At 42.3% G+C, this 27,645-nt stretch overlaps 1 protein-coding gene across 3 annotated transcripts; it reads right to left on the bottom strand.

Moving 5' to 3' along the window:
- Nucleotides 1-1,043: 1,043 nt before the first annotated feature.
- ABCB10 (ATP binding cassette subfamily B member 10) lies at nucleotides 1,044-27,645 on the bottom strand. 3 transcript variants are annotated; one of them, XM_077346418.1, is made up of 13 exons: nucleotides 27,105-27,644; nucleotides 25,084-25,284; nucleotides 22,193-22,395; nucleotides 21,007-21,141; nucleotides 20,163-20,309; nucleotides 16,938-17,073; nucleotides 13,266-13,361; nucleotides 11,048-11,257; nucleotides 9,382-9,461; nucleotides 8,651-8,831; nucleotides 8,395-8,438; nucleotides 7,433-7,467; nucleotides 1,044-2,765 (listed from the first exon to the last, which is right to left on the bottom strand). In XM_077346418.1, exons 1-13 carry the CDS (start codon nucleotides 27,448-27,450, stop codon nucleotides 2,504-2,506), a joined length of 2,076 nt encoding a protein of 691 aa, XP_077202533.1. In that variant the 5' UTR covers nucleotides 27,451-27,644; the 3' UTR covers nucleotides 1,044-2,503. The 3 variants fall into 3 exon arrangements, with proteins under 3 accessions (XP_077202533.1, XP_077202536.1, XP_077202534.1); XM_077346421.1 differs by lacking the exon at nucleotides 27,105-27,644 and adding an exon at nucleotides 26,737-27,024; XM_077346419.1 differs by having other exon boundaries at nucleotides 2,438-2,765; nucleotides 8,395-8,451; nucleotides 27,105-27,645.

Here is a 27,645-nt window from a genome sequence, read left to right on the forward strand (position 1 = left end):
TATGTTTAACATCTTTATGTGCCCCATTGCTCAGCTGATGCAGAGTTATGGGCTTCGGTGTCACCAATGTGCAGACCCCCAAACTCATGGCTGCAGGCACAGCCATAAGCTGCAACCCATCCAGGCATGGGAGCACACTTCCTGGTCCTGCCCCCTTCTACCCAGCCAAAGTCCTTCCATCTTGGAGGGGTTGAGTTTCAGACAACTGTTTCTGGCTGGCCATCCATCAGGAACTAGATCTGAGTGTCATCAGCGTACTGATGACAGCCCAGCCTAAAGCCCTGGACCAGCTGTGCCAGAGGGTGCGTATAGCTGTTGAAAAGCATGGGGGAGAGTATCACCCCCTGTGGCACTCCACAAGGGAACGCAAAGGGGCCAGGCATCTCTTCCCCCACTGCCACCTCTGTCCAGTGCTGGAGGAAAGAGATGGTGGGCTAACAACTGGCAGTTGACCATATTGAATATGGCCGGCAGATCAAGAAGCATGAGGATAGCCGCACCTTCACGATCCAGCTAGTGTGGAGATCATCCGTCAGAGTGACTAGTGCAGTCTCCATCCCATGGCCAGGACGGAAGCCCAACTGATATGGATCAAAGGCCAAAGTTTTCTCCAAGAAAGCCAGGAGCTGGTCCGCAGCGACCCTTTCATCCACCTTGCCCAGAAACAGAAGGTGCGAGGCCAGATGGTAGTTGGTGGGGTCCCACAGATCCAGCAGTCCCACAGATCCAGCAAAGAAATATTACATATCCTCACTATTAACAGAATAGTCTCAGAAACAAGTGTTACTGAAACCTCCTATCACTCTTTAAAAGTGGATTGAACCAACAGCTCAATTTTTATGCACACTGCAGTAAACACTAGCTGTTTAGAAGACATTGGATGAGAGAATAAATTCCTGCTCGGAGAGACAATTTGTGACTTTCTAATTGTCCCTCATTGTTGATTAAAGTGCTAAAGAAAGTCCTCTATCCACAAACTTTGTTTAAGAGCAGGGTTTTTTTAAAGCTACTCCATACAATTATGTGATTCCCTGTACAATGTCTGAGTTTTGTACATTTTTATTTTATAGAAATCACAAAATTAATGTTAAAGGAAGAAGAAAGCCACCACAAATCCAATTGGCGGACAATAAAATATAGCGTAGAAATACTTTTTTGGTATCGGAAATGGACCTAGCCCCTCGCCTACCAATAATAGCATCAGTTAAAAGGAACACTGGCAAACTGCAAGTTTGCAACATAAGCAACAGTGTGCAATATAGAAGAGTCTTAGAAACCAGCTGTATGTTTTATAAATATGTAAATAAGAATATTTGACAACATCAGAAGGGTAAACAAAATTAAAATCTATGAATTATTAAATGTTCAAGTATTAAGATACAACCGACCAGGAAGGTCACATTTCTAAATAAGTCTATTTGGCAACAGAACATACACAGCTTCAGTGGAACTTGCATTCACCTATCTTTACATTTTTGGTTAAATCTCTTTTTAAAATATTTAAATTTAAACTCACAGGGTTAACAAAAGCATTTTCCATTTTGTTAAATTTTCAGTGCCATGTAATATAATCTGACCTGATGGAAAGTTAAAGAACCTCTACTTTAAAGGAGAACAACAGAAGGCTACTTGCTTCCCTTTCTGATAGCAAACAGAAGAAAGGCCATCCAAGTTTTAGACTGCTTAATAATGACAGAAAAGCATACAGAAATATTTTTGTTCTCTGCACTGAGCCAACTAATCTCAAAGTATTCCAGTATTTGTTTAAATATATTTTATATTAGATGTCACTTGTTTCCAAGCTCGGTTTGTTAGAAAGTGCTTTGAAATCAGTACAGTTGCAATCCTATACATGACTGTAAGTGTTATGATTTAAACAAGACGCTTCAGGATAAATATGTATGACAAGAAACTGTATATATTACAAGATGCCAAGTCAGATCACTGTTCCATTGAGTGCAGTACCAAATATCTCAGCTGGAAGTGGCTAGTTGTATGGAGAACTGAAATCCCTTTCAAATGGAAATATCAGGGACTGAAACTGGGATTTTTCCATGCAAACCATGTACCTTCCAGTGGGAAAAAACCCATCTCTTAACACTGCCCAGAATTGGGCTTTAGTTTCAAAACTCTTGATCAATGTTAATTCTAATGACACTTTTCAGAAGGGTTTCCAGGTCAATATGTTATTTTAATGCCGTCTCAGATTAGCTTTGTTAAAGCTAAGGCTTTAAAAAAAACAGGTAGACACTCGAATCATATCCATTAACTAAAAAAAAAATAGAAAAATATTTACAGTATGAAAGTAGTTCAATATTGGATATTTTCATACATGTACAATTATTTAAAACTCTGAATAAAAAGGTTAGCACAACCAAGTTTGAAACTTCTTGGGGGAAAATATATATTATATATTGTGCATTACTTGAAACATAAATTAAATTATTGGAAATGTTTTACATTTCTATTCATACATTCTGTTTTGCTTACAAAAATCTCTCTTTCAAGATTTTACATTTATCATAATACTTTCACTATTCTGGACAAAAGACTGTTTCTTCATTAGTTTACTGAAAAGTCCATTTGGATTTGCAAGCAGTGTTTCATGCTTTCCACACTCAATAATTCTGCCTTGGTCCAGAACTGCAACACAATCTGCATTCTGAATGGTGGAAAGACGATGAGCAATAATGAGGACAGTCCTCCCTTCCATCAGTCGATCCAGTGCCTCTTGGACAAGGGACTCGTTTTCAGCATCCAAAGCACTAGTTTGTGAAGAGAAGGAAGCAACAAAGACAAGTTATTTTTCCTCAATCATTTTTAGGGGCTGTCAGTTCTCTCCAAACTAACCAGCTTGATTTTAACCATTTAATATAGTCTTTCAGAAGGTACAATAGCCTAATAGGTATTTAATAAAACCAACCATTCTTTTTCCATAAATTAATTTTAACACTCAGACGGAACACAATGTTCACTTTACACGCTGTTTTCAGCCTATGACTCATGTGTCAGATTAGCTCCAACAGGAATCCAGTTGAACAGTCATTCTTCTGCAGAGGGTAAAAGCCAAGCCAAGAAGATACTACATTCTTTATTAAGATCCAATAATGAGGACTGCACAGCCTATATCACTTCACACTGATCCCCACAAGCTGTGTCTCCTGGCAAGTAGCAGACCAGCTGAAGCATCCCAGAAGGTCTGCATCAAGAAATATGGAGACTGCCTTACTGCAGTGCAGTACCTCTCACTGCAGTGCAAACTGGAAGTGCCCCAGTTCATTTGAGGCATGACTGTTCGCAGGTCAACACCCAACTGATCTCTGAAACCAGTTAAGTTCAAACTCATAGAAGTAGACTCGGAACACGTTCCATCCATCCATCATCCGATTTATAACCTGCCACTTCCACATTAAAATGAAATTAATATAAAAACGGATTCCATAGAATACTGAAATAATTATCATTACTATTCCAGCTTACTTGCAGATATCTTGCACAAAAAGAGAACCAGATTTCATTTCTCTGCACTTTATATTCATTATGTGCTTAAGCAGTCTGAAGGTGTTTCGCTAGCTTTGCTTAATAACCCATTTCCTTGGATTTCAGGCATATGTATATACACACAATTTTCCAATAACACTTCATGCTTAAGAGGAAATATTGGGTTGGAACCAAAGAAATATGAGCAGAACTCCACTTGGAGAAGTGCTCTTTTGTAACCACCTCTGTGATTCTGGAGTTTTTTGGTGGAGAGATCACTTGGGCATGAAATTGGGGTCGCCAATTGGGGTCGCCTGTGGGCAGGTAGTTGTGAGTCCCTGCACTGTGCAGGGCGTTGGACTAGATGACCCTGGAGATACCTTCCGACTCTATGATTCTATCTGCAGCTCCTGCTCGGGGAGGGAATCCCTTTGGGAACAGCATGGGATGCAGCTTGAGAGTTGATCTGTGGAAAGCACAGGCTCTTTCCCTTGCTGTGTGACTGCTGATGTGCAAATTGTTGCTTTGGATTCAATCAACTGTACGTTGTTACAGCATATTAAGGAATATATAGGATTAGATGAAATGGCACCTTTCTGCTGACAGAATAATCTACCAAAGAAGATCTATTTCCTTCACATAGGGGCATCACTGGTATCAACACCATAAAAAGTTATTTGAAGTGCTAAAAAGGGACAGTTACTTAACATATATTCAGCAATTCCTATCTGTTCCTTTTAATAAAAGGGTAAGAGGGTGGGACTCATTGGAGGAGCTGGGACTCATTGCTTACTCACCAATCAGGGAGGCTGTCCCGGCTGTCCCATCCCTGATTGGCTGTCCATCCAACAAATGACCAATTCGAAGGGATGTCCTGCACCTGGCCGTGTCCCCCTCTAACTACTTCCATATAGAAGAAGTGTCAGACACCGGTAAGGTTGCTGGATGGCTGGAGCTGGGAGGGAAGGTGGAGGGCCAGGAACTGTGGCTGGGGTTGGTTGGGGTAGAGGGAGGCCTGCAGGGCTTTGGAAGGGCTGCCTGGGGAGGGGTGGAGTCCCCCCATGCTTCCTCTCCACCCTGAAAAGTTCCGGGGAGGCCTGTGGGGGCCTCAGCCGGGGGAAGGCAGACTGCCCCCCAGTCAGCCTTGGCGGGCTTTCTGGGAGTAGCAGGGGGGGAATGGACTGCCTCCTAGCACTCCCCCCATTCTGAAAGGCCTGCCGGGGCCTCTGCAGGCCTTCAGGGGGGGAACGGGCTGCTCCCCAGTGCTTCCCCTGACCCCAAAAGGACTGCTGAGGACTCTGCGGGCTTTCAGGGAGTGGGGAATGAACTGTCCCCAAGCGCTCCGCCCCCCCCCAAAAAAAGGCCCATCAACGCCTCTGTAGGCCTTCAGGGGGGAATGGACTGTCCCCCAGTCCTCCCTCACGCCCAAAAGGCCCGCCAAGGCCTCCATGGGACAGCAGGGGGAACAGTTTCCCCCCAGCCTGACTAGGCCTTCCGAGACCTCCGTGGGCTTTCAGGAGGTGGCGGAGGGGAATGGACTCTCCCTGCCCTTAAAAGGCCCACTAAGGCCTTTGTGGGCATTTTGTGGCAGCAAGGGGGGAGACCCTGGCTGGCCTGCCCAGGGAGGGGGGCCCTAGCTCCAGTTGTATTGTTAGATACCATGGGCTTTGTTGTTAGTCTTCTGCATAAACTTATGACATGGTTGCCACCAGGCCTGGACCAGAAAAGACCATGGTTTAGTGGCATAGCATTAGCTTCACTTGCAGAAGGTGTCAAGTTCCGTCCCTGAGTCCCCAGTTAAAATCGAGAAGTGGGCTAAACTGAATAAAATGAAGTTCAATAAGGACAAGTGTAACGTTCACCATTTAGGTAGGAAAAACCAAACACACCGATATAGGATGGGGGAGACTTGTCTTGACAGTAGCATGTGCCAAAAGGATCTAGGAGTCTTAGAAGACCATACATTGAACATGAGTCAACAGTGTGACTCGGTGGCTAAAAAGGCAAATGGGATTTTGGGCTGTATCAAATGGAGTATCATGTCCAGATCATGGGAATTGATGGTACCACTTTACTCTGCTCTGGTTCTGCCTCACTTGGAGTACTGTGTTCAGTTTTGGGCACCCCAGTTGAAGAGGGATGTAGACAAACGAGTGTGTCCAGAGGAGGGCAACAAAGATGGTGAGGGGTTTGGAGACCAAGACTTATGAGGAAAGGTTGGGAGAACTTGGCCTGTTTAGCCTGGAGAGGAGACGACAGAGGGGATTTGATAGCAATCTTCAAATATTTAAAAGGCTGTCATATAGAGGATGGAACAGAGTTGTTTTCTCTTGCCCCGGAAGGACAGACCAGAACCAATGGGATGAAATTAATTCAAAAGAAATTCCGTCTAAACATCAGGAAGCAGTTCCTGACAGAGAGTGGTTTCTCAATGGAACAGGCTTCCTCGGGAGGTGGTGGGTTCTCCATCTTTGAAAAATTTTAAGCAAAGGCTGGATAGCCATCTGACGGAGAGGCTGATTCTGTGAAAGTTTAAGGGGGTGGCAGGTTACAGTGGATGAGCGATAGGGTTGTGAGTGTCCTGCATAGGGCAGGGGGTTGGACTAGATGACCCATGAGGTCCCAACTCTATGATGCTATGATGCTATGATTCTAAAAGTATCGTGTAGGAAGTGGTGTGAAAGACCTCTTTAGGGAGCTGTTGCCAATCAGAGTAGCTGATACTGACCTTGATGAACCAACAATCTGATTCAGTTTAAGGCAGTTTCACGTATTTACGTGTGTTCAACTGTGCATATAAATGCTAAATGGCTGGAGATCCGCAAGTGATCCATTACTTGCCCCATGCCAAGGAGCAGAATCAAATATATTTCTCTGGGAAAAGGGACTACTTTTTCAGATTTCAAGAGATACAGGGACAACATTCAGCGAGATTAAGTACCCTCTTTAGAGTTTTGGGATATCATCCTGTCCAGCACCCTGTCTCACATAATGCCCAACCAATTATTCTGGAGAGGTCAGCATGTCAGTCCAGGACGTGGACAACAAGGTTTTCTCCCCCTACTCAGCCATAAAGTTTGCCATGGGACTACTCTCACAGGCACCAAACAATTGTTGTTGGTTTTAATGTAAAGTTTGTTTACGACATTTATAGAATTTTGCCTGATTTATGTCTAGTCAAACAAATCTTACTCAGTGGAGCAGCGAGAAGAAGAGGAGGAAGAGGAGGAGGAGAGCTGGTTTGCATACCCCACTTTTCATTACCCAAAGTACTCTCAAAGCAGCTTAAAATCACCCTCCTTTCCTCTCCCCACAACAGACACCCTGTGAGGGAGGTAAGGCTGAGTAAGCTCTGGCAGAACTGTTCTGTGAGACCTGATCTAACAGGACTGTGACTAGCCCGATGTCACCCAGCCAGCTGCATGTGTGCTCTTAACCACCACACCAAGCTGGCACTACACCAGGGCAGCAAGGGGGACGTGAAGTAGAACTCAGCTGATCTGTCTGAGGAGCTGCAGAAATGAAAAGCAAATGACTCCCTATTTAACGACTCCTGCTATAACAGGAGACCTCCCAGCTGCCCATTCTTTTGCCTGCCAATGCTTGAAGCACTGGGGAAAAGAACTGGGGAAAGGCGATTAGGGCTCATGCTAGCATTGAGCCAGCACATTGACAACTGTGGTCTGAAGCACAGCTATTAGTTCCAGTTTTTAAATACTGGGAAAATCTACTCTTCTAGTCTTTATATAATGAAGTATTGGATTGAGTGTCTGCAAAAGTAGTGCAGAAACTGGAAAGCATGATGCTCATTTCCACAGAAGAAATGGCAATCCATGCTTTGGCACAAGGCCAGTAGCAGAGATGAGAATCAGCGCAAGATGCCCCAATATATTTTTTGTCCTTCTAATAAAAATTACTCCTCATAGCCAAAACTACTGCATATTGTACTCACCTTGTTGCTTCATCAAGAAGAAGAATTTTTGGATTCTAAAGAACAAAATGAAATGAACTTAGTTGGACAAATTGTAGATTTTGTTAATGTTTTTATTTTAATACCAGAAAGTTGAATGTTAAATTCACTAGCTTTATCAAGAAGAATGGATATATGCAAGATTTCTCTTGTTCTGAAAACTGTAATACAATATTGTGAAATACTTAGTTACTGTGAAGACTCCATAATTATATTTGTAATTAAATTATGATGCTATTTGAAGCAGATCTATTCAAAATCCTATTCAAGTCTTTTCAATGGGACTTCTAGTAAAGTTTTTTTTAGGACTGCACCATTATTCCCAAGAACCAGGAAAAATTCTGCATTTTTAAGGGGAGATTAACAATATGCAATTAGCATGAGCATGGAATCAGATAAAAGCCTTTGATAATAGAGTGTAGAGTCTTTGATAATAGAGTCTATTTTAACATTGGTAAAGTGGGACACCATTGACCGGGGGGGTTCTTGATTTAAAATTTGGTCTATATTGAGCAACAAATATTTTCATAGAACGCAAAAATAGTATTGTAATATATATATTTTAAATTTCAACATAAGTACAATTTGCCAGGTGCCCCCAGATGTCCCTCCAAAAGTGGGACAATCTGGTCACCTTAATTTAATGGACTAATTCAGCACAGGACTGCACTATAAAAGATAGCATCTTTGAAATTTGAATCAAAATCAATATCTTCCTATAGTCATAAATTACAGTTCCTGCAAGATCACACCAATTGAGAACAGAGCAGATTCTGCTAACAACTGGGTTCTAATCTCATAACAGACAATAGTTTCAATATACAATAAAAATTATGTGAACCTATTTCTGACTCCTACTAACCAACTATATACTCTTTACAAACCTTGTCCTTTCTTTTAGCACAGATATATAAAAATACTCAACTGGTTTTAGTTGGGCTTACCTTGAGAAGAGCTCGAGCGATTGCAATTCGCTGTTTCTGTCCACCTAACATAAAATACTGTTAATGGAGACTTAATTGAATATGGCCATTTTCTAACTTAACGAGTATTATGTTATTAAGCAATAACAATTTCTCACCTCCCATTCTGCTGGAGTAGTTTTTAATAGACATTTAAAATACATTATTAATGAAACTTAAAATCAGAACACCAAAAGAACATTGCTACACCAATGTGCTCTGAAAATTATGGTTGTACCTGAAAGAAGAACACCTTTCTCCCCAACTGAAGTGTGGAATCCTTTGGGGAAATTCTGGATAAAGTTAGCAGCATTTGCTATCTCTGCAACTCTCTCAATTTCTTTGGTTGTTACCAGAGAAGGTTCCTGTGCACCATAAGCAATGTTCTCAGCAATGGAACAGGAAAACAGAATGGGTTCCTAATGTATGGAAAAGAACAGCAACCATGTTAATATAGCTTCATAATATATGCCCAGATAACACTACAAAGTAGTCCAGTGCAATCAAAAATATCTGTTTTCCCTAACATTTATTGGTGTACAGAGATGACTTGCAACATTTAAAAAGAACATAAGGTCATAAAACAAATTTTAAGCTGCATTTCACACGATGTGAAGTTGCAAAATATTTGCTGTGAAGTTGCAAAATATGATAGGAAAGCTGATGACTTAATGTGAACACCACATGGAACTACAGAGCTCAACTATTTAAAATGTGGCAATTCAATCAGTACTGAATCAAACACTTTAGTGTTAAGTAGTTTTCCAACCCAAGTGGTTCAGTTAGCAGTCCTAGCCAGTGCTATCAGCAGCAAAAAATGGAGAAAGATCTGGTCCTTGACTGGAAGGCTTTTTAAAAAGGGGAAAACATACTATTCTTCTCAAAATGTTACCAGTGATGTAGAACAGATCTAAGTATGTGCAATAACTGCTTTTAAAGGGAGTTAAAGTCAAGTAGCTGTTTCCTTACCTGACTAACAGTTCCAATCTTAGTCCTGAACCACAGAGGATTAAGCTGACGAATGTTAACACCGTCAACGGTAATAGCTCCTGTTGAGTAAAGCAAGCGATTATTGTTATATATTTCCATATAATAAAACATGTACTGTGTTGGCAGACAACTCACTTGTTAAAGCAGAAGGCGATTAGCCCAGAGTAGGGGTATTCCGCCAACAGGAAAAAGACAGTCTGGGATCCGCCCAGCAACCGCTGATGAAACCATACTGCCTTTTCCCTATATGTAGGGAAGAACAAAATGAAATAAATGCACCCTGCAGATTGCTACTTAATTCCTCCCCTGGTAACGCTATGAGACCTCAATTCCCTTGAAAGTGCCTCTCTCCCTGTTCCCAAGCAGGAACCAGATAGGCCAGCATGCATTAAATGTCAGGTTGGGGCATCGCTAGTGCCATTGCTGTTCTTGGCAAAGGAGGGGCCACATGGGAGCCTCACCCCCTCTCCAGATGCACCCCTCCCACCCACATTTACTCAGAAGTAAGCCATGCTGTATTCAATGGGCCTTACTCCCAGGCAGGTGTGAGAAGACTTGCTGCTCTGCTGGACCTCCACCTTCTGCTCAATGGCCTGCCCCACCCAGCCTCCTCTCAGGCCCACCTGATAGGCCTGAGTGGGTGCCATGGCCAACCTCCCTTCACCCAGCTCATAGAATCATAGAGTTGGAAGGGACCAGATATGGTGGCCAGGAGCTTTGTGAGTGTGGCTGAGTGGCAGCGCTGGGCCCAGTGAGGACTGCCAGGCTCGAGTGTAGATGTGGGGGAGGCCTGAAGCTGTCTTAAAGCACCACCTGTGGGTCACCTCAGCAGCTGCCTCTCCCTTCCCTGTCTCAGGCCATAGGTGGGAGACTGGGGATGCTTCCCCCCAGAGCTGGTGTATTCAGGGCACCTCTGAGCATGTGCAAGGCTCTTTGTGGTGGTCTGGCCTACTGCATAGGTAAGGAGGGCGCAGGGACATCTCCCTAAGATCCCTGGAAATGGAGGGGGAGTGGAGAAAATTATAATGGATAGTGTTTGAGGCTACTGGCACCTTTAAGACCAACGAAGTTTAATCTCAGGGTAAAATTTTTGGGAATCCCAGCCTCCAGGTGGGACCTGGGGATCTCCTGGAATTACATCTCATCGCCAGAGAACAGAGATCAGTTCACTTGGTGATAATGGCCCCTAAGAACATAGTCTGTTTGGTTTTATAGCCCACTGAATTCCCTCTCCTCCCCAAAGTCTCCAGTATGTGTCACAGAGAATGCTGTAAATCTTCTGGACAATTTAGCATTCTTATGCTACTTTAAAAAACAAAGCTAATAAGCAATATGCTATGTTTTCCCAATAGCCAAAAACAGTTGAGCTGATAGTATGCGTGTATGTACTTATTGTGGTTTAAATATTATATTCAATATTATATTAAAAACACTCTAAAACTTTAAACTGGAAATGATCTCACTTGCAATTCTTGTACATATGTTTAAATGGCATCTTGGTAACATATACTTTCCTTGTATTGTATAGTTTTAAGAAAACATACCAGGAATACAGCTTTGGACCCAAGTATATTTATTATTCATAGCATAGTAGGTATGTGTGAGCATACGTTGCTTACACACACACACACTCTTGCTTACTTACCTGAGACTGGATCATAAAGCCTAAGCAGGAGAGATACAACTGTTGACTTGCCAGAGCCACTTGGGCCAACCAACGCCATGACAGAGCCAGCTGGAATGGTAAGGGTGAAGTCCTGGAAAACTGAAGTTTCTGGACGAGCTGGATATGCAAACTGAATGTTTCTAAACTCCAGTGCACCTCTGAAAGTATCCTGGTTTAATACTATTCCCTCTAAAATAATGGAAATAACAACATTAGAGATGTACCATCTATAAACGTTGCGGCATAACAGCTCTTGCAGGTTCCATATAGGAGAGAGAAAGCTTCTCTGCTTCCCTGGATTATCTAGCCAACCCAGCATCCTCATTTATTTATTTACTCCCCTTTCCCATTCTCGGGTTTGCTCAGACCCAATAGCCTCAAAGAGTATCTCCTGCTACAGGGCTAATGTTTCTGTACTCTTTACTGCATTGCTATTAAAAGACTCCATTTTGTGACTATCTAGCAGCTGCAGAGACAGACAGACATACACAATCTGGGGATGGAAGAATCAACTTCAGTCCTGGCTTCTGCTGGATATGCATGTACAAAAGGGTATGAATGGATTCCTGAGATTATAAGAACAGCACCTCAATTAATAAAGAGTTTAATAAAGTCATAGAAGCACTTGCATGCCTATTAACACAGCAAATCTGAGCAAGTATTAAAAAGAAAATTGGTATAACTATAGCTCTTCTAATCCTATTTTTTACTCATTCTGAAGATTTTAAAATAAGGATAGATTCCTAATTGTTTAATTGTATGTGGTCATTACTACCACTGGGAAAAGCAACAAACAAACAAGGCCTCTCATCTGGTGGGGGTAGGGTTGCCAGGTTCCTCCCTGGAACCCTGGCAAAGGATGGGGGCACAGGGTTGCCAAATCCAGGCTGGGAATCTTCTGGAGACTTGAGAGTAGAGCCTGAGGAGGGCAGGGACCTCAACAAGATACCATGGCATAGAGTCCACCCTCCATGGCATCCATTTTATCCCGGGGAATTGATCTCTGTAGTCTGGAGATGAGCTGTAATGCCAGGGAATCCACAGGCCTCACCTGGAGGCTGGCATCTTTATATCCTTTGATTTTTCACCTTCCCTAATGGTAAATTCTCCAGCTTTCAAAGTTTTCACAGGACTTATCCATTTGCCTTTCAGGTCCTTCAAGCTGAAGTGTCACTTTCCCTACTACTCTAGCTTGGTGTAGTAGTTAAGAGTGGCAGCCTCTAATCTGGAGAGCCAGGTTCCATTTACCCAGCCCGTCTACATGCAGGCATCTGGATGACCTTGGGCTAGTCACAGTTATCTTAGAGCTGTTCTCACAGAGCAGCTCTGTCAGAGCTCTCTTAGCCCCAATAACCACAAAGGATATCTGTTGTGGTGAGAAGAAGGGAAGGTGATTGTAACCCACTTTGAGATCCTTTGGGTAGTGAAAATCAGATTATAAAAACCAATCACCTCCTCCTTCTCTCTTTGATCTTCTGTAAAACTAGGTGGTCTGTACCTGTATAGCCAGCTTGGTGTAGTGGTTAGGAGCGAGGACTTCTAATCTGGTGAGCCGGGTTTGATTCCGCGCTCCCCAACATGCAGCCAGCTGGGTGACCTTGGGCTCGCCACAGCACTGACAAAGCTGTTCTGATGGAGCAGTAATATCAGGGTTCTCTCAGCCTCACCTACCTCACAGGGTGTCTGTTGTGGGGAGAGGAAAGGGAAGGCGAATGTAAGCCACTTTGAGACACCTGATAGAGAAAAGCGGCATATAGGAACCAACTCTTTTATTCTACTGGGAGATGTGTCATCCTCCTACTGAGTCTCTTCCCTCTGTGTTCTGGCAGCCAGTAAAAGGCACTTAGAAACCTCTAAACCATGGATGAAATACAAAACATTCCTACTCCTCATACTCACACATACCTACTTAAGTTGCCACTTCATACATAGAACAAGTGAGCTGATATCAGCTTTCTCCATAAGAACTTAATCTTTAATGTGTCACAAGACTGTTGTTTATGCTACCAAAAACCAATGTGGTTCTCACTTTAGAATATTTATCACAGAATTTAAAAAATTATATTGTACTTCAACATTTGAGGAGAAAAAGCTAATTTAAGAAAATATAAACTATTTAAATATACTTCAACTATTTCTGAACATTAGACAAGTTTTTTAAAAATCTTGCAAAATGGTAATGACATAAAGAACATACCATTAAAAGGAAGTTCTGGCTTCCTATCAATAAGTTCCCACAAACGTCCTCCTGCACCTAATCCTTTCATTAGCTCTGAATAGAAAGAGCTTAAGCCTTAAAAAAGGGAGGGAAAAAGAAAAGCCTGTTGTTATGCATGAGCAGGAACATACAGGACATGCAAACTGGCATAACTTCAATTACTGAATGCTCATTCAAATGATTCCATGAATGCACAACCTGAAAAACAAGTTCAGTGCATTGGAAAGGATAAGCCCAGACAAACATTTTAAAGCCGAACACACATGAAATATGACTGCACATCAGACTTCAGACTTCCTGTATGTCTACCAATTCTGAAACTAGCCATAAGTGGAAAGTAAGTGCATTACAATTGGTGCTGTGGCAGGGAGAAAGGGTCTAAAATCTTCATCTCTTAATTTTACTCATAGTTAAAGCGGGCAGAAAACCTGTTGTTCCCTTTCTTTAAAGGTAACCCTGAGGCAAGTGGTTTTGTTTTGGTTAGTGAAACCCATGAAACTGAGCCATGATCCAAATTGGGGCATCAAATAACTAGTTAACTTTTTGTAGAAAATTCTAGAAAGATCTGATCACAGCTCCCTGATCATCATGGGTTGGATTCCAGTTTATGCTTCTTGTGCATAGCAATCTATGGTGCAAAGAAGGGGAGAGGAGTCTTTCCCTTAAAGCAGGGTGCTAGCATTATGGACAGCTAAGAAGACAGCATAGAACTTTTTGAAAAAATAAGCTGCATAAAATAGATGGCCACGAGTGCTACATAAAAAACAGTAATCTATGCCATGACCATTAACGTGTTTGATTTATTTCAGCTGAACAAATACTTTGCTGGAGTGGTACAAAGGGAAGCACTCAATCTTTAATGGATGTGGTTCCCCCCCCCCCCAACAAAGGTCTCCTCTATCATCTGTGCAGTGTACATACCAGATCACCACTGTGAAGTCCCATTGCATCCAGTTGCCTCTACTTATACCAGGAGGCTGACTGCTGGGGCATAAAATTTCTCCTATTGACTTTCTCCCGTGCATTCATGTTGCACTAAACAATCTGATACACTGTTATACTAATTTCAATTTATTGTTACCTTAGTTGTACATATTATTGGAACACACCCATTATGTTTAATTAGTAGGCTCAAAGTGGTTTCATTGGATGCTTTCCCACCTACATGTTACACCCCTTTTGTCATAGCAGTTTAAGTGGTTTCCTCCTTTTTTGCACTCTTTTTAAAAAATCAATCAACATCTGAAAATGTTGACTGAGATAAAGAGATGAATGGAATGAGGAAGAGGTGGTGGTAGAACAGGGAAATGCATCTGAGAGGCTTTCTGTGAAAACAAGTAATACAGAGGTGATGAAGAAGATTGTTGCTTGAAAAAATTCCTGGGAGGGGAGAATGCCCACAGTTGGTAAACCTACCCCCCCCCCAGATTATTTATATGGAAAATCAATACCACAGAGAAAAGTATGTTGGCACTGAGAACTGCCAATGCATACCCATGCACATCTACTGCTTTGAACATGCACATATTTACATTCTCTGTCAGGAAAGTTCATTTAAAATCTATTTCCAAGCAGCATGAGGCAGGGGGAAAAGTGATGTTAGTAATGTGACATTTGAACAATTACAGTTCAAAGAGCACTTGCAGGTTTGGGGAGAGGGGAGTACATAAGAGCCAATCTAATTTAGCCAGCACCACCCAGGTTCACTGACAGTTGAGAAAATCAGCTGGAAAAAGATGTTTACAATGTTCTATAACAAAGCCTTCTAGTTTGGAAAATCCTTTTAAGATCCTGAAATACGGCATGCTATCAAGTAAGACAGTAGTCATCTGGAGAGGCCCCTTCAAAGGACATTCAGTGAAAATGTTAATATAAGTTCCCAGAACTTGTTAAAGCAGATGTTATTTTGCAAAACAAAAAAAAGGCACTGTATGAACCCCTGGCCTTGCCATGAAAGCTCCTTTGAAAACAAGTTATGCCACCCTAGAACAAACCCTCCTAAAATCCCCAGGGACATTTATTTTCTTACATGCCTATCTGCAGCTGTCAAGACTCTTTCATAAAGAGGAGTCAACCTCTGTGTTAAGAGATTGGGTTGTTATCTGTAGTAATGGTAGAAAATAACAAACCGGATAGTTTTTAAGAGAGCTGAAATTAGTGTAAGAGGCCCTATTTTCTTTTGTCTTGCTACTGCCTCTAGTTCAGTAGCTTCTACATATTTCTGAAGGCTGACAAAAACCCTGCACACCTGGCTTAACCAGAAATGATCAAGCAGTGAGTGTCAACATCTGCAATAATGGTGTTTTTTTACATTGCGTTTAGTTCCTTTAAATCAGCTGCTGGCTGATTTAAGTTTAATTATCGTATTTGCCGGCGTATAAGACGACTTCTCAACATTTCCACTCAAAATACAGTACTATGGGCCACTATGGGCAACTATGTCTATCCCAACTGAAGTGCACCCGGTGTATAAGACGACCCCCCCCCACTCGAGGGTATGTTTTTCAGGGGGGAAAAGTATTCTTATATGCCAGCAAATACTGTATTTCAAAGTAGATCCGATTTTAGTAACTCAGGAAGTCATGTGAGTACACATTATCCAGTGGAAATAAAGTTATCTGGATATTTCAATACCAGCTCAGATCACCCAATAAATGCTAAATGGGTTATCTTCCAGTATGCTAAATGGAATAAGTTAATTGGCTCATGTTAGTATGATTACAGCAAAGAATAGAAAACAATGTATCCTATTTATTTTCCCCTACCAAGTTTTCACAGATGCATAATTCTGACTCAACTGCAGTATAGACACTTTGGGCATTTCTGGACATTGTTCAAAATAGTGTTATGCCCTGATTTTTTGGGGGGGGGGGGAAGCATGCTTTGTGCTACAACTATGGGGAAATTTTTTTTTGTTTGCCTTTGCCTACATGATTGAATGCCTATTCGTTGCTCCAGGCAGTTCTCTTTTAAAAAACCCAAAAAACTCCCATCCCTGGGAGAAGGGAGAGGGAGGCTGGTGCGAAGTCAGAACATTGGAGGTGGAGACAATGCTTCTTCGCATCCATACACTTTTTTTGATGGTCCTCAGGGGTAGGTGGCAGCCACAGAGTGCTTCCCTCCAAGTCTGGACAGGGGTCGTGGGACCAGCCAGCCATAGGTAAGTGTGTGGTGGTGGCAGCAGCAGCGGCCCAGGCAGGGAGCGGGTGAGGGTGGGGCTCTCACTCTCCTCCCTTCAGAACAGGCGAGCAAGAGGCCTGGGATGATTTACATGGCTAAAGTGCTTCGGTGAACAAGGCAGGTTCTTCTGAACCCGAAGCAGTTTGGATTTTCTTTGCCTTGCACACCCCTACCATGTATGTTGCTTCCAGACTCATTCATACAAGCTCTATTACTTTCAAAGACTCCAAAGCTGTAATTTTCATATAAAGGATTGCAGAAATTTTGTGGTAGACTACCAAACTAGCAGTAATGAGCTACGGGCCAAGAGGAGAGAGTGTCTCTAAAACAGATACAGGGCACGATTTCTTAACACAATGTTTGTAGCATCTGTTTCAAACATTTATTTCAAACTCATTTATGAACTAGCAACTTGTCTATGTTAATTTTTATTTTTAATGATTAAAAAAGTGTACATTTTCTGATCCATACCTCCAATGCTTATGCCAACCCAGAAAGCATACATTAAGAAAGAAGACAGTTCACCAATAGTCATGTGAGCACTGCCCATCAGTAATCCTCCTTTGTATAGAACAGAGAGCACAATCAAGTTGCCAGATAGCCCAGTCTAAAGGAAGAAAAAGAGAAAATAATCTGTGCTGAAAAGGAAACAAAAATAACACAGTCCTTTAAAGATGCATCATCTAAAATTCATATTCAAGAACTTTTGTTTGAAAATCCATATCTTCTGGCCTGTAACAAAGATGTGTAATGGATTTGGCAGAAGGGTGAATCACCTTAGCTTCTTTGACTGCCAATTTTTTACAGGACAGAAGGAACTAATACCTTTGTGCATAGTTCTTTTAAAAACATATAGTTGGACAAGAGCAGAACAATAAGTCAACGGTAATCTATAGGAGTATGATCAAGATGGGTAGCCATATCGGTTTGTAGCTGTAGAAAAGTTGAAAGCTCATAATCTGACACACATTTGTTACTCTTCAAGATGCTACTGGACTCTTGCTCTATTTTATGCACTCCTCGTTGTACCTGTGTTCCTGTTTTTTCCATTCTGGGACCAAATATCTTTTCGATGTATTAGTTATAAAGCCATTAGCCCTGCTAAAGATGAAAAGTTTTCAAACATCTCCCTTAAGAAATATCTCCTTAGGCTCCAATTACACTGAAGAAAGACCAGCAGGGATACTCACTTCTGATGATAGAACAATTTAAAAGGGAAACTGCAGCCAGGTTAGCATAGTATAGATTCAGAATTTCCATTTAAAGAACTCCTATTCTGGGACCTTTGCACCTTATGTCTTGCAGAGAAATCTGTGATCAAGCATGCAACATCTGCTCAAAATCTCCACCCCAGGAGAAGTTAAATTGGCCTCAACCAAAGCCAAGACCTTTTCTGCCCTGGCACTGGCCTGGTAGAACACTCTCCCAAGCGAGATCAGGGCCCTGCGGGACTTAAAACAGTTCCACAGGGCCTGCAAGACAAAGCGATTTCATCAGGCCTATGGTTGAGGCCCACAGAACATAATAAATTACTGGCCTTCCTACACAAACAACATCTGCATACCATGTAATTATATTATAGTACTTAGTTCCCCCTCCCCCCGTCCTATTGGAGGAAAGGTGGTGGGGAGGCTCCTGGTTTTAATGTAAACTGGTTTTAAATGTTTTAACTCTTGTTTGATTAAATGTTGTGAGCTGCCCTGAGCCCCCAGGGAGCGGTGAAGCTGGCAAAACCAACACCCCAAATTCAAAGATGTTATCTTTGTGACAAGGTTCTGGTATTGAAAACCTTTTTCCCCTTCACTTTTTCACAGCGTATTAAATCAGCACAGACAAGAATTGTAGCTCTCAAGCAGTATGGTAGCCTGCATTGCACGGATCCAGACTGCTGCATTGTTGAAACAAGGTATTCAATACTTGAACCTTGTAACATATTGGAATAAAAAACATCTTGATCATTTCCACACAAGGAATTTGCCCTTGGACAGCCTCTCATTGCTCGCAGATTTTGTTCTGCTTCCACATGTCGTCAGCAACAACCTAGAGCACTCCAGTGGGTGGCATGAGTTTTTGTCCAGTTTGCTCTGCGGTGAGGGAAATCACAAAATCCCAATTTCCCTCTTCTTGTCGGGCTGCAAATCAGGGTGCAAACAGGGGCAAGCCTGTTGGGAGGGAGAAATGAGGAACAGTATTGTAGCGTTTTGCCCACCCCTGCCCTCGCCTCTCCATTTTCTGATTGAAATTTTAAACAAAGGCACAGTCTGGGTTGCTTTGAGACTGCAAAGCGACGTGCCCTCCCTTCAGATAAAATGTTCTCTTCAGGGTGCACGGTAATATTGGGATTGAGCCACTAAAACACATTCCTGTTTGGGTTTTCTGTCAGTGGGGTATGAACGGGGTAATGGGTGTGTGTGTGATGCAGCAGCCCTCTATTAGCTTGACATCCATGCTCTTTGTTTTATATCTTTACTAGGAATCAAGCCCGCTGTAGTCACAATACAGCAGGCGCTAGATTATGGTCTCGGTGCCGGCGAGCCTGCAGGCCGGCGGCACGCGGGACATGGCGGCCTGACGTCGGCAAGGGAGCAACTGCGAGCCGTGCGTAGCAGAGTGGGAATCAGGCCAATCGGCAGGCGTGAAGCGCCTGCCGATTGGCCCCGCCGATGGTCTGTCTGGAGGAAGGGGCCAATCGGCACCCTTCCTCATCCCGGACAGAGTCCACCCTAACTCCTCCCCCTAAGCCCTTAAGGCTTTATTTAGTCCGCGGCACCTGCAGTGCCATGGGCGGGGTTAGGATTGTGAAGACACAATCACTGGGGTCCAGTTCTCATGGCTAGCCTATCACAAATCTATACGAACATAAAGAGAAACTGTTATACAAGAAATCCCAAATAGGGATCTAAGGAAATGTTTTATTGTCGTGGCGTTTCCCCATAGCAATGCAGAAGTGTTTTGTTTTAATTAATTTTGGGACTTGGGGGGGGGCAAAGTTTAAGTCCCCAAAACAACCGCTGAGGAGGGCTTGGTAGCTCGCGTTGATTGACAACCCAAGAAGCGGAGGGAGAAGTGCAGGTTGTCCACACTTCAGGCTTCTCTGCAGCCTCATCAGGAAGGGAAAGCCTGCAATGAGGTAGCGGGATAACACGGGAGGAGTCTCCCATAAGAAAGCATGCAAACGCACAATTTCCGATTGTGCGTTTGCAAGCAGGAGGTGGCACATGTTTCATGCCTCCATGCGGAAATGGTCCTTCTATATCAATCTTTGAATTTTTGGGGTTGCCAAATTTGCAAAGGTGTTTTTTCTTTCATTGATGTTGTGATCATTTCCTGTGACTGCCTAGAATTATTCACTCAGGAAATGGTGACAAAGCAATTTGAAAATGAATAAATGAGTTTACCTGTTACACTCGGGAGTTTAAGAAGCATCCTGAGAATTCTCTAAGGCAGCTACATAAAGGTGTGGCGAAAGCCCTCTATAAAAATTTAATCTTTGATCATGTCAGATCCAGAGATATAACTCCCACCTTAAAAGCTTACAATACTTACAGAAAAATTATTTCTAGTATGTTAAATAGATATGTTATACAGATCAAAACTGAGCATAACTGTGTGTATGTTACACATATTCACACGCTCATGAAAAGCCAGAGCCATTACACAGACATTGTGGATTCCTCACCTTCTTCATATACTTACTGCTCCAAAGAATCCTGCTCGAGCTATGGCTTCTTTTTTGGCCAACTGCAGTACATAATCAACTTTGCTCCTGTATTTCTCCATTTCGTGTAATTCTTGTCCAAAAGCGCGAACTGTTCGCAAATTTCCAATCCGTTCTTCTGCTAACTGTAACATATTTATAATGTAATTCAGCTGGCTCACTTTCTGGCATGCTTGAAAACAAGATCAGACCTTGCCATTGCATTTAAAAGCTATACTCATAGCTGGTGCAGATTTCTGTTGGTGTTTATCTAATTGCTTTATCATCATAATACAATAAGACATGATTCCACCTCTTTGTACTCCAGGGAACTGGAGCAGGGAGATAACCTCAGCACAGCAATGAAGTCTTAGGCCACTGAACTGCAGCATGAGCCATGCAGGGTGATTGCATAATGGTTCAAAGTTCACAGAGAACCACTGGGGAAGAGAGAAGTCAATGCAGATAAACCCTTACTTTAGTATTCCAATAATATAAATACAAATTGTGACAAGAAGTGTGGATGAAGAAAAGCAAGAAGAAAATTATATTACAAGAACAAGGGAGGTAACTTCCTAGTTCAGCCTTTGTTTCCTGTTAAAAGGGGAAGGAATGAAAAAGACTGCCCCATCCCCATTGTGCATCAGCCTCTGTGATCTATCCCCCCATTACTCCCTTTTCTTTAAAGTGAACCTTTGTGTTTGAATCAAGACATATTTAGGGACCGGAATCTCAGAGCCGCTTAAAAATAAAATGTACCTGACTATAGACAAAATGAAGATAAAAAGGACTTTGATCCAATAGTACCTTTAATTTAAAAAAATTAACAGAGTAAGGGTCTACCTGTGTTGCTTCTGCAAGGGAATCCTGTGTCATTCTAGTCAGTTTTCGTAAATATCTTCCATAAATCACAGCTATGATAGCCAAAGGTGGCACCACAGTCAGAACAAACATAGCAAGTTTGGGAGAAACGAAAAACTGCAAAGTAAAAGCAAATTAGTATTAACCTTGTAATGTAATTAAACAGTCTCCACTGGATCTATGAACTAAACAATGTAATGCAGCAGAGTTCCCCTGTGAAACATTTTGTAATGGTTTTTAAAACTGTATTTCATAATTAACATCCTAATACAGCAAGGACGGAATGGGTGGAGAATCCATCTTCTAAACTGATATAAGCCACACCGAGACAAGGTAAGAATTGATGGAGTGAAAATTTCTAATAACAGCTGTTCAGTACTATTATTTACAACCATGCTACAATTGTTATCAAACACCATAAGCAGTGCTTGGGCCCAGAAGAGGGGAGGTTACAAGAGCAAACACAGCCAACGCTCTCTTTCATCAGCAAACTCCACCCAAGTTGCATGGTGCAATTGTAGCACAAGTGGGTACTGTGAAACAACAATGTTATTTGGCTAGAGGTTTGATGGAATATATTTCCTCACACATGTGATCTCGTTCTGCACCCAGTCATAGGGAACAAGGTGCTTGGAGGCCTGCATTGCAACACATGCAGCAAAAATAAAAAAAACTTCACATTCCATTTCTCAACCCTGAGATAGCTGAGGACCCAACAACTTGACTGTGCTCTAAAATGAGGACAGTTTAGTGCTTAAAAAGCTGAATGAATACCCTTGCATTGATGAGAAATCTTACAGGAGTAGAAACAGTTCTTCCATGTGGACCTACAGATCCAAACTCATGTACAGAAGCCTCTGTTCCACTTTCCAAATGTTAGAAAATGTAGAGATATATGGCAATTTCAGTATCTCTACCAGGAAACAGGTGGTGGTGTGATTTTCTTTAACATAGCAAACATGTGCAGGAGAGACAGAATTGTGGATCAAGCACAACTCCTTGTCTGTGTGATCATATAGTGGTTTTTCATCTGATTAAATACTTCCTTAATGTAAGTACTACCCACAAAGCACAAGCACTTCAGAAACTGTTGGATACCCAGCATGCTAGACACTTTGATTCTACAGAATGAATGAAAGCAGAGTGATAAGAACAGGAAAACACACACCATCATCCCAATCCCAACTGAAGCCTGCGCTACAGCTCTCAGCCCATCAGAAAGGTTTTCAGTGACTGAACGGCCCAAAAGTGCAGTGTCAGAAGATAAGCGATTGATCAGTTCTCCAGTGCTGGTTTTGTCAAAAAAGGCTACTTCTTGTTTCAAAAGAGATGAAAACATTGTTGCTCTCAGTCGATTCACAATTCGTTGTCCTATAAGTGTACAAATAGTACATTAACAATATTATTAATTCCAAATGATCTGCAACTGATCCCATGTCACAAAGGCAACAGAAAATATGCCGGTGGGATTGGCATCGTAGAACTGTACTGTTTCCTACAGTTAATATTTAGATAAAGTATAATGTTTAATCCCCCCCCGCAAATCATGCAACAGATGTTTAACAGGTTTAATTCCCCCCCCCCCCCAAAAATCATGCAACCGATGTTATAAAGTCAATTAATTTTTGAGACTATTACCTATTTTTAAAGAGTTTTTAAAAAAGAAAATATTGAGACATATTTGTGTTTTCTTCAGCTTTTCCTGTCACTGTTGTTTTTATGGTTTTAGCTTTAATGTTGCAATGATGTTTTTGTTTGGTTTTAATGGCTTAAAAGATGTGTTTTAATTGTGTATGGTTTTAATTTATTAGCAGCCTTGGAGTCTTGATGAGGACAAAAAGGAGGGGTGTAAATTTTGTAAATAAAATAAGTATCTAACACTACTAGTAGAGTTCAAAGAAAACAGGGTCAACATAATACTTTTGCTCACTTTCATATAGTAAATAAAGGAAATTGATCCTCACTGCTCTTAACGTTTTCAAAAACTTGCCAATAATTAATTTCTACAAACTCTGTTTTGTAAATATGTTTTCCTTTCTTTTTCTCTTTTGCAAAGCTTAAGGTGGAGTGGTACCAAATTAATTTTACTTGCTGTAGTTTAGTAGTTCAACTACAAAGATATTGTTTGGGGACAATATCATACTAACTCTCCATGGAATTGATTTATTTCAGCACCTTATCAGAAGATTAATATGTTCTCCCAGCATGTCATTGCCTTTTAAGATCATTTTTATTTGAATTTTTAGGTTTACGCTCATTAGTTCTTTTTAACATTATCATTATTGAGACCATGATAGATTAACCACTAATGAACATCCTTATCCTTAACTGCTAATAAACAAAATTTTCACATTAATGAAAGTGGAATGCAAGACCATCAGCATCACTTGGTTCTGATAATTACTTTCAAACACAGGGAAATATTGGGATAGTTTGCAAGGTTGACAGATTCTCTGCCCAACATATAACTTGGGTTTAGAAGTAAAGACTAACAGAGCTCTTTAACTATATTAAAATGTGGTCTCTTAGGTACTAGAATTAAGGGTCTCACAATGTTAAGGTTCTCTTTGTATTAAGTTGTTAAAACTAGGAATTCTTTCTACCTGGTTTTATTTATTTATGTTTGTTTTTATTTAATTTGACTTCCATACCGCCGCTCACAGCAAACTGGCTTGCGGCGGTTCACAGCATGAATATAAGAATATATTTACATTAAAATAATCTTATAACAATAAAATCCTCAATCTTAACCCCATAGAATAAAATACAATCAAACAATACAATAGAAGAAGATTTATTTTGTAAAACATTTGAGCGCGGTGGTATATAAATATAAATATAAATATAAATATAAATATAAATATAAATATAAATATAAATATAAATATAAATATAAATATAAATATAAATATAAATATAAATATAAATATAAATATAAATATAAATATAAATATAAATATAAATATAAATATAAATATAAATATAAATATAAATATAAAAATGAGATGGCAGTACAACTAATGGATCTCCCCAGCCTCCAGTGCAGTTGACTCAGTTGGCTGGAGTGCTAGGGATGTCAAAAAAAACAGGGAAGTTTGAACATGGTTCTATATAGGTCTAGTACCCAAGAACCGGGGAGGGGGGGGCTTGAAATTCCCTGGGACTCATCGCGACTAGCCTCAACCAAACACCTTACAGAAGAGTTCCATCTTACAGGCCCTACAGAACTTCAAGAGCTCTGACAGGGCCCACAGCTCTTCTGGGAGCTCATTCCAACCAGGTAGGGGCCAGGACTGAAAAAACCCTAGCCCTGGTTGAGGGTAGGCACTTCCCGGGGCCCTGGGACCATTAGCAGATTCATACCCGCAGAGCCACACGCCCTGCAGGGGGCATAAGGAGGTAAGTGGTCCCACAGGTAAGTAGGACCCAAACCACATATAGCCATAAAGATCAAAACCAAAACCTTGAACTTGATCTGGAAACCGACTGATAACCAATGCAGTTGCCTCAGCAGAGGCAGGAGGCATCCTCCAGGATGATTTAGTGAGGACCCTAGCAGTCGCGTTCTGTACCAGCTGTAATTTCCAGATCAAAGCCAAGGGTAGGCCTGCATAGAGCAAGTTACAGAAGTCTGGCCTGGAAGTGACTTCACAGTATTTGAGTCACATATAAGAAATTACTAAGGCCACAGCACAGCACATGAATGCAAAACAGAAAAGCTATGAGATTTCTGAATACCAATGCTATGTGTACAACATGCAAACCGTCTCTACAAAGTTCCATGAAGCATACATGCTCAAGCTTTTACCATGCACTTTAGTTACCTGTTAATGATATGGGATTAAGAAAACAGAAGGGACTTCCCCCAGCTACCCACCACATACATGCTTATGAACAGGAATTCTAATCTACACAGGCAACTGGTGCTATAGTATTAAGGAATGGCAATACCCGCAATCAAATGAAAGAACATAACCTTAAATGTGTGACCATTACCCTGAAATGTTTTTCAGCCAATTCTGTCAAAGAGACAGAACAGTTTACTTTTGTTGTTGTTACCTGCAGTCTGCATGAGGTAGACACGGGTTGCATTGGCAGCAGCACCACAGAAGAATATTCCACTTAGCAAGGCACAGAGGTTGGACAGGTTGTCAGTAAAGTCACCAGAGGGGTTTGTGTAAATGACATCAATAACCTTCCCCAAGAAAAAAGGGGCAGACATAGTGATGACACTGGAGATGGTCAGAAAGCCAACAGCAGCTAAGGAAAAACAATTCAATTTTACATTTTTTTAGGTATTATGGAATATTTTCTTGATAGTTCATTTGTTCCACATTCCATCAAAATGGATAACTTTTACATAAGACATAATCTCCATTGTAAAATATATGGTCTAGTAATGTCCAATTCAACAAGTGTGTCAAGTAGAGATAAAGTTGTAATGAAGAATTATAGTGGCCTGAACAGATACAGCTGCTGAATATACTGATTCAAGAATCGCATGATTAAGAAGTAGTACAGAACATAAAACGCGGAATTACTAATAAGTATAAGACAATTAACAATAAAATTTATAGCTACCTCTTTCATAAAGAGCCAGTGTGATATAGTGGTTAAGATCAGGCATGGAAAGATCCAAGTTTAAATCCCTCCTACCATGAATATCACTGGGAGACTAAGCCTCTCAGTCCAACACATTTCATTGGGCTGCTGTGAGGACAAAACTGAGATCCGTTGAAATCTTTGTGCAGCCCTGAGTTCCTTTGAGGAACGATGGGAAAAAATTGATTAAACAAAGGTTTTTGCACAGATACTGAGAAATAAAGCCAGGCTGAAGTCTCATAAAGGCCTGCAGGATGATGCCAGCAGTTCAGTATTATGAACAAAAAATATGGGAGTATTCACAACAGTAAATGCACTAGGTAAAAGAACTGGTTCAGGTTTGTTTGTTTTAAAACATAATTTTCAACCCAATAATCCTAAAGCTGCAGTGAAGCAAGTAGCAGAATGCAGCACAAATCATGCTCCACCTCATGTGAGTACTTCACAAGTATCAGGTAAAAGTGAACACACTGCTCCATTTTAGATACTCTGCCACCTGGAACTGAGAAGTCAACAGCACAATTCATTATAGCTGGGCAATAAGGAAACAAAGCCAGATGCTCTGGTCCTGATGGATAGCACTTCCCTTAAGCCTTAGATATATGCCCTATATCTCCTAGAGCAGTGGTCCCCAACCCCCGGTTCGGAGACCGGTCTCGGTCCGTGGCTCCTCCTCGTCCTCCTTCCCGGCTGCTGCCTCAGGGGCTGCCCTGCCACTCTGCCACGGCTCACCTTTCGTGTTCTCCAGTGGCCGCCATGGCTGGGGCTCCCCCTTAACATGGCATTGCGCACCTGCTGCTGGCAGCGCCCCCCAGCGGGCGGTGGGAAGTCAGGGGCGGCAGCGGGAAAGCAAGTGGAGCAGGGGATCAGGAGGCGAGGTCCCTCAGCAAAAGACTACCCCCTCCCCCCGGGCCTCAGTAAAATTGTCGTTGACTGGTCCCCAGTGATAAAAAGGTTGGGGACCACTGTCCTAGAGAATGCATCTTCACTGTTAGGTATTACATATGTATAGAATTTCTAGCATTTCATGAAGTTCTGAAATCAAATTATATTCTCTATGAAAGGTGTCATTGGGTGCATGTAAAGAAACTATTTAAGCATCATACTTACATCTGCTTCACACACATTTTTGTGGCCAGTCTCCTCCATTTTATCCTCACAACAAACTTGGCCAAAATTGATTCCAGCAAAATCATTTGTTGGAAGCATTTCAAGTGAGCTTCAACTTTCAAAAGGTTGTCTTGATATAAATGCAGTTAATCTTTTTATTTTATGTAGCATATATATTCACAGGCCACCTCTCCGAGGAAACGGCAGGCTACAGGATCAGAATCGACCTCTAGCTTGGAGCATGACAAGAAGGGGGGATAGCCCGGCGGGGGGGGGGGGGAGCCTGGGCCAGGATTCCATTCCCAGCAGAGGACAAAAGGTGAGTCGGGTTGTCTTTTTTTTTTTTTTTTGAGTGGGGGGGGGGTTACCTGTCAATCTCCAGCGCTCGGGATGCGCCAAGGCCAGGAGTCTCTTGGCGTCAGAGCCGCCTCCTCCGACGGCGGGCCCAGGAGCCTGGGAAGGCGCTGCCTCCGCGGGCTCGTCCCCCTTCTTCCGCGAGTTCCCAGCCGCGGCTGCCCAGGAGGATGCGGAGAAGCTCTGCACAGCGGCCGGGGAGAGGCGGGAAAGGGCGGGAGAAGGCGGCTGCAGGCACCTGTTGCTGGCGGGGCTGCAGGCGGCCCAGCCTCTGCCGAGGGAAGCGGGCGCCCACGACCAGCACTGCCGGCGCCGCCATAGCAGCAGCAACGAGGGCAGCCGGAGAACCAAGCCTGCCATGGAGCAAATGGCCGGCGGAGGCGGCGGAGGCGGCGGAGGCGGCTTCCGAGCCCAGCGGGCGAGGGCGGCGCCTCAGAAAAGCTGTCCCAGGAAGCGCCGGGCCCGCCCAAGCAGGGACCCGGCCCGGCCCGGCCCCTCCTGCTGCCCGCCGATAAGGCTCCGGGAGGCGGCTTCCTGCTATCATCCCCGGCCGCC

Source organism: Paroedura picta, chromosome 1, assembly GCF_049243985.1.
Source record: "Paroedura picta isolate Pp20150507F chromosome 1, Ppicta_v3.0, whole genome shotgun sequence".
Taxonomy (NCBI): domain Eukaryota; kingdom Metazoa; phylum Chordata; class Lepidosauria; order Squamata; family Gekkonidae; genus Paroedura; species Paroedura picta.

Excerpts from the sequence above, each read along its gene's own strand:
- ABCB10 (XM_077346418.1), bottom strand. The coding sequence starts at position 27,450 with ATGGCAGGCTTGGTTCTCCGGCTGCCCTCGTTGCTGCTGCTATGGCGG. Across the intron at positions 20,310-21,006 it reads CCCTTGCAGAAGCAACACAG|TTAGCAGAAGAACGGATTGG; the intron begins GTAGACCCTTAC and ends AATATGTTACAG. Across the intron at positions 7,468-8,394 it reads TCGCTCGAGCTCTTCTCAAG|AATCCAAAAATTCTTCTTCT; the intron begins GTAAGCCCAACT and ends TTTGTTCTTTAG.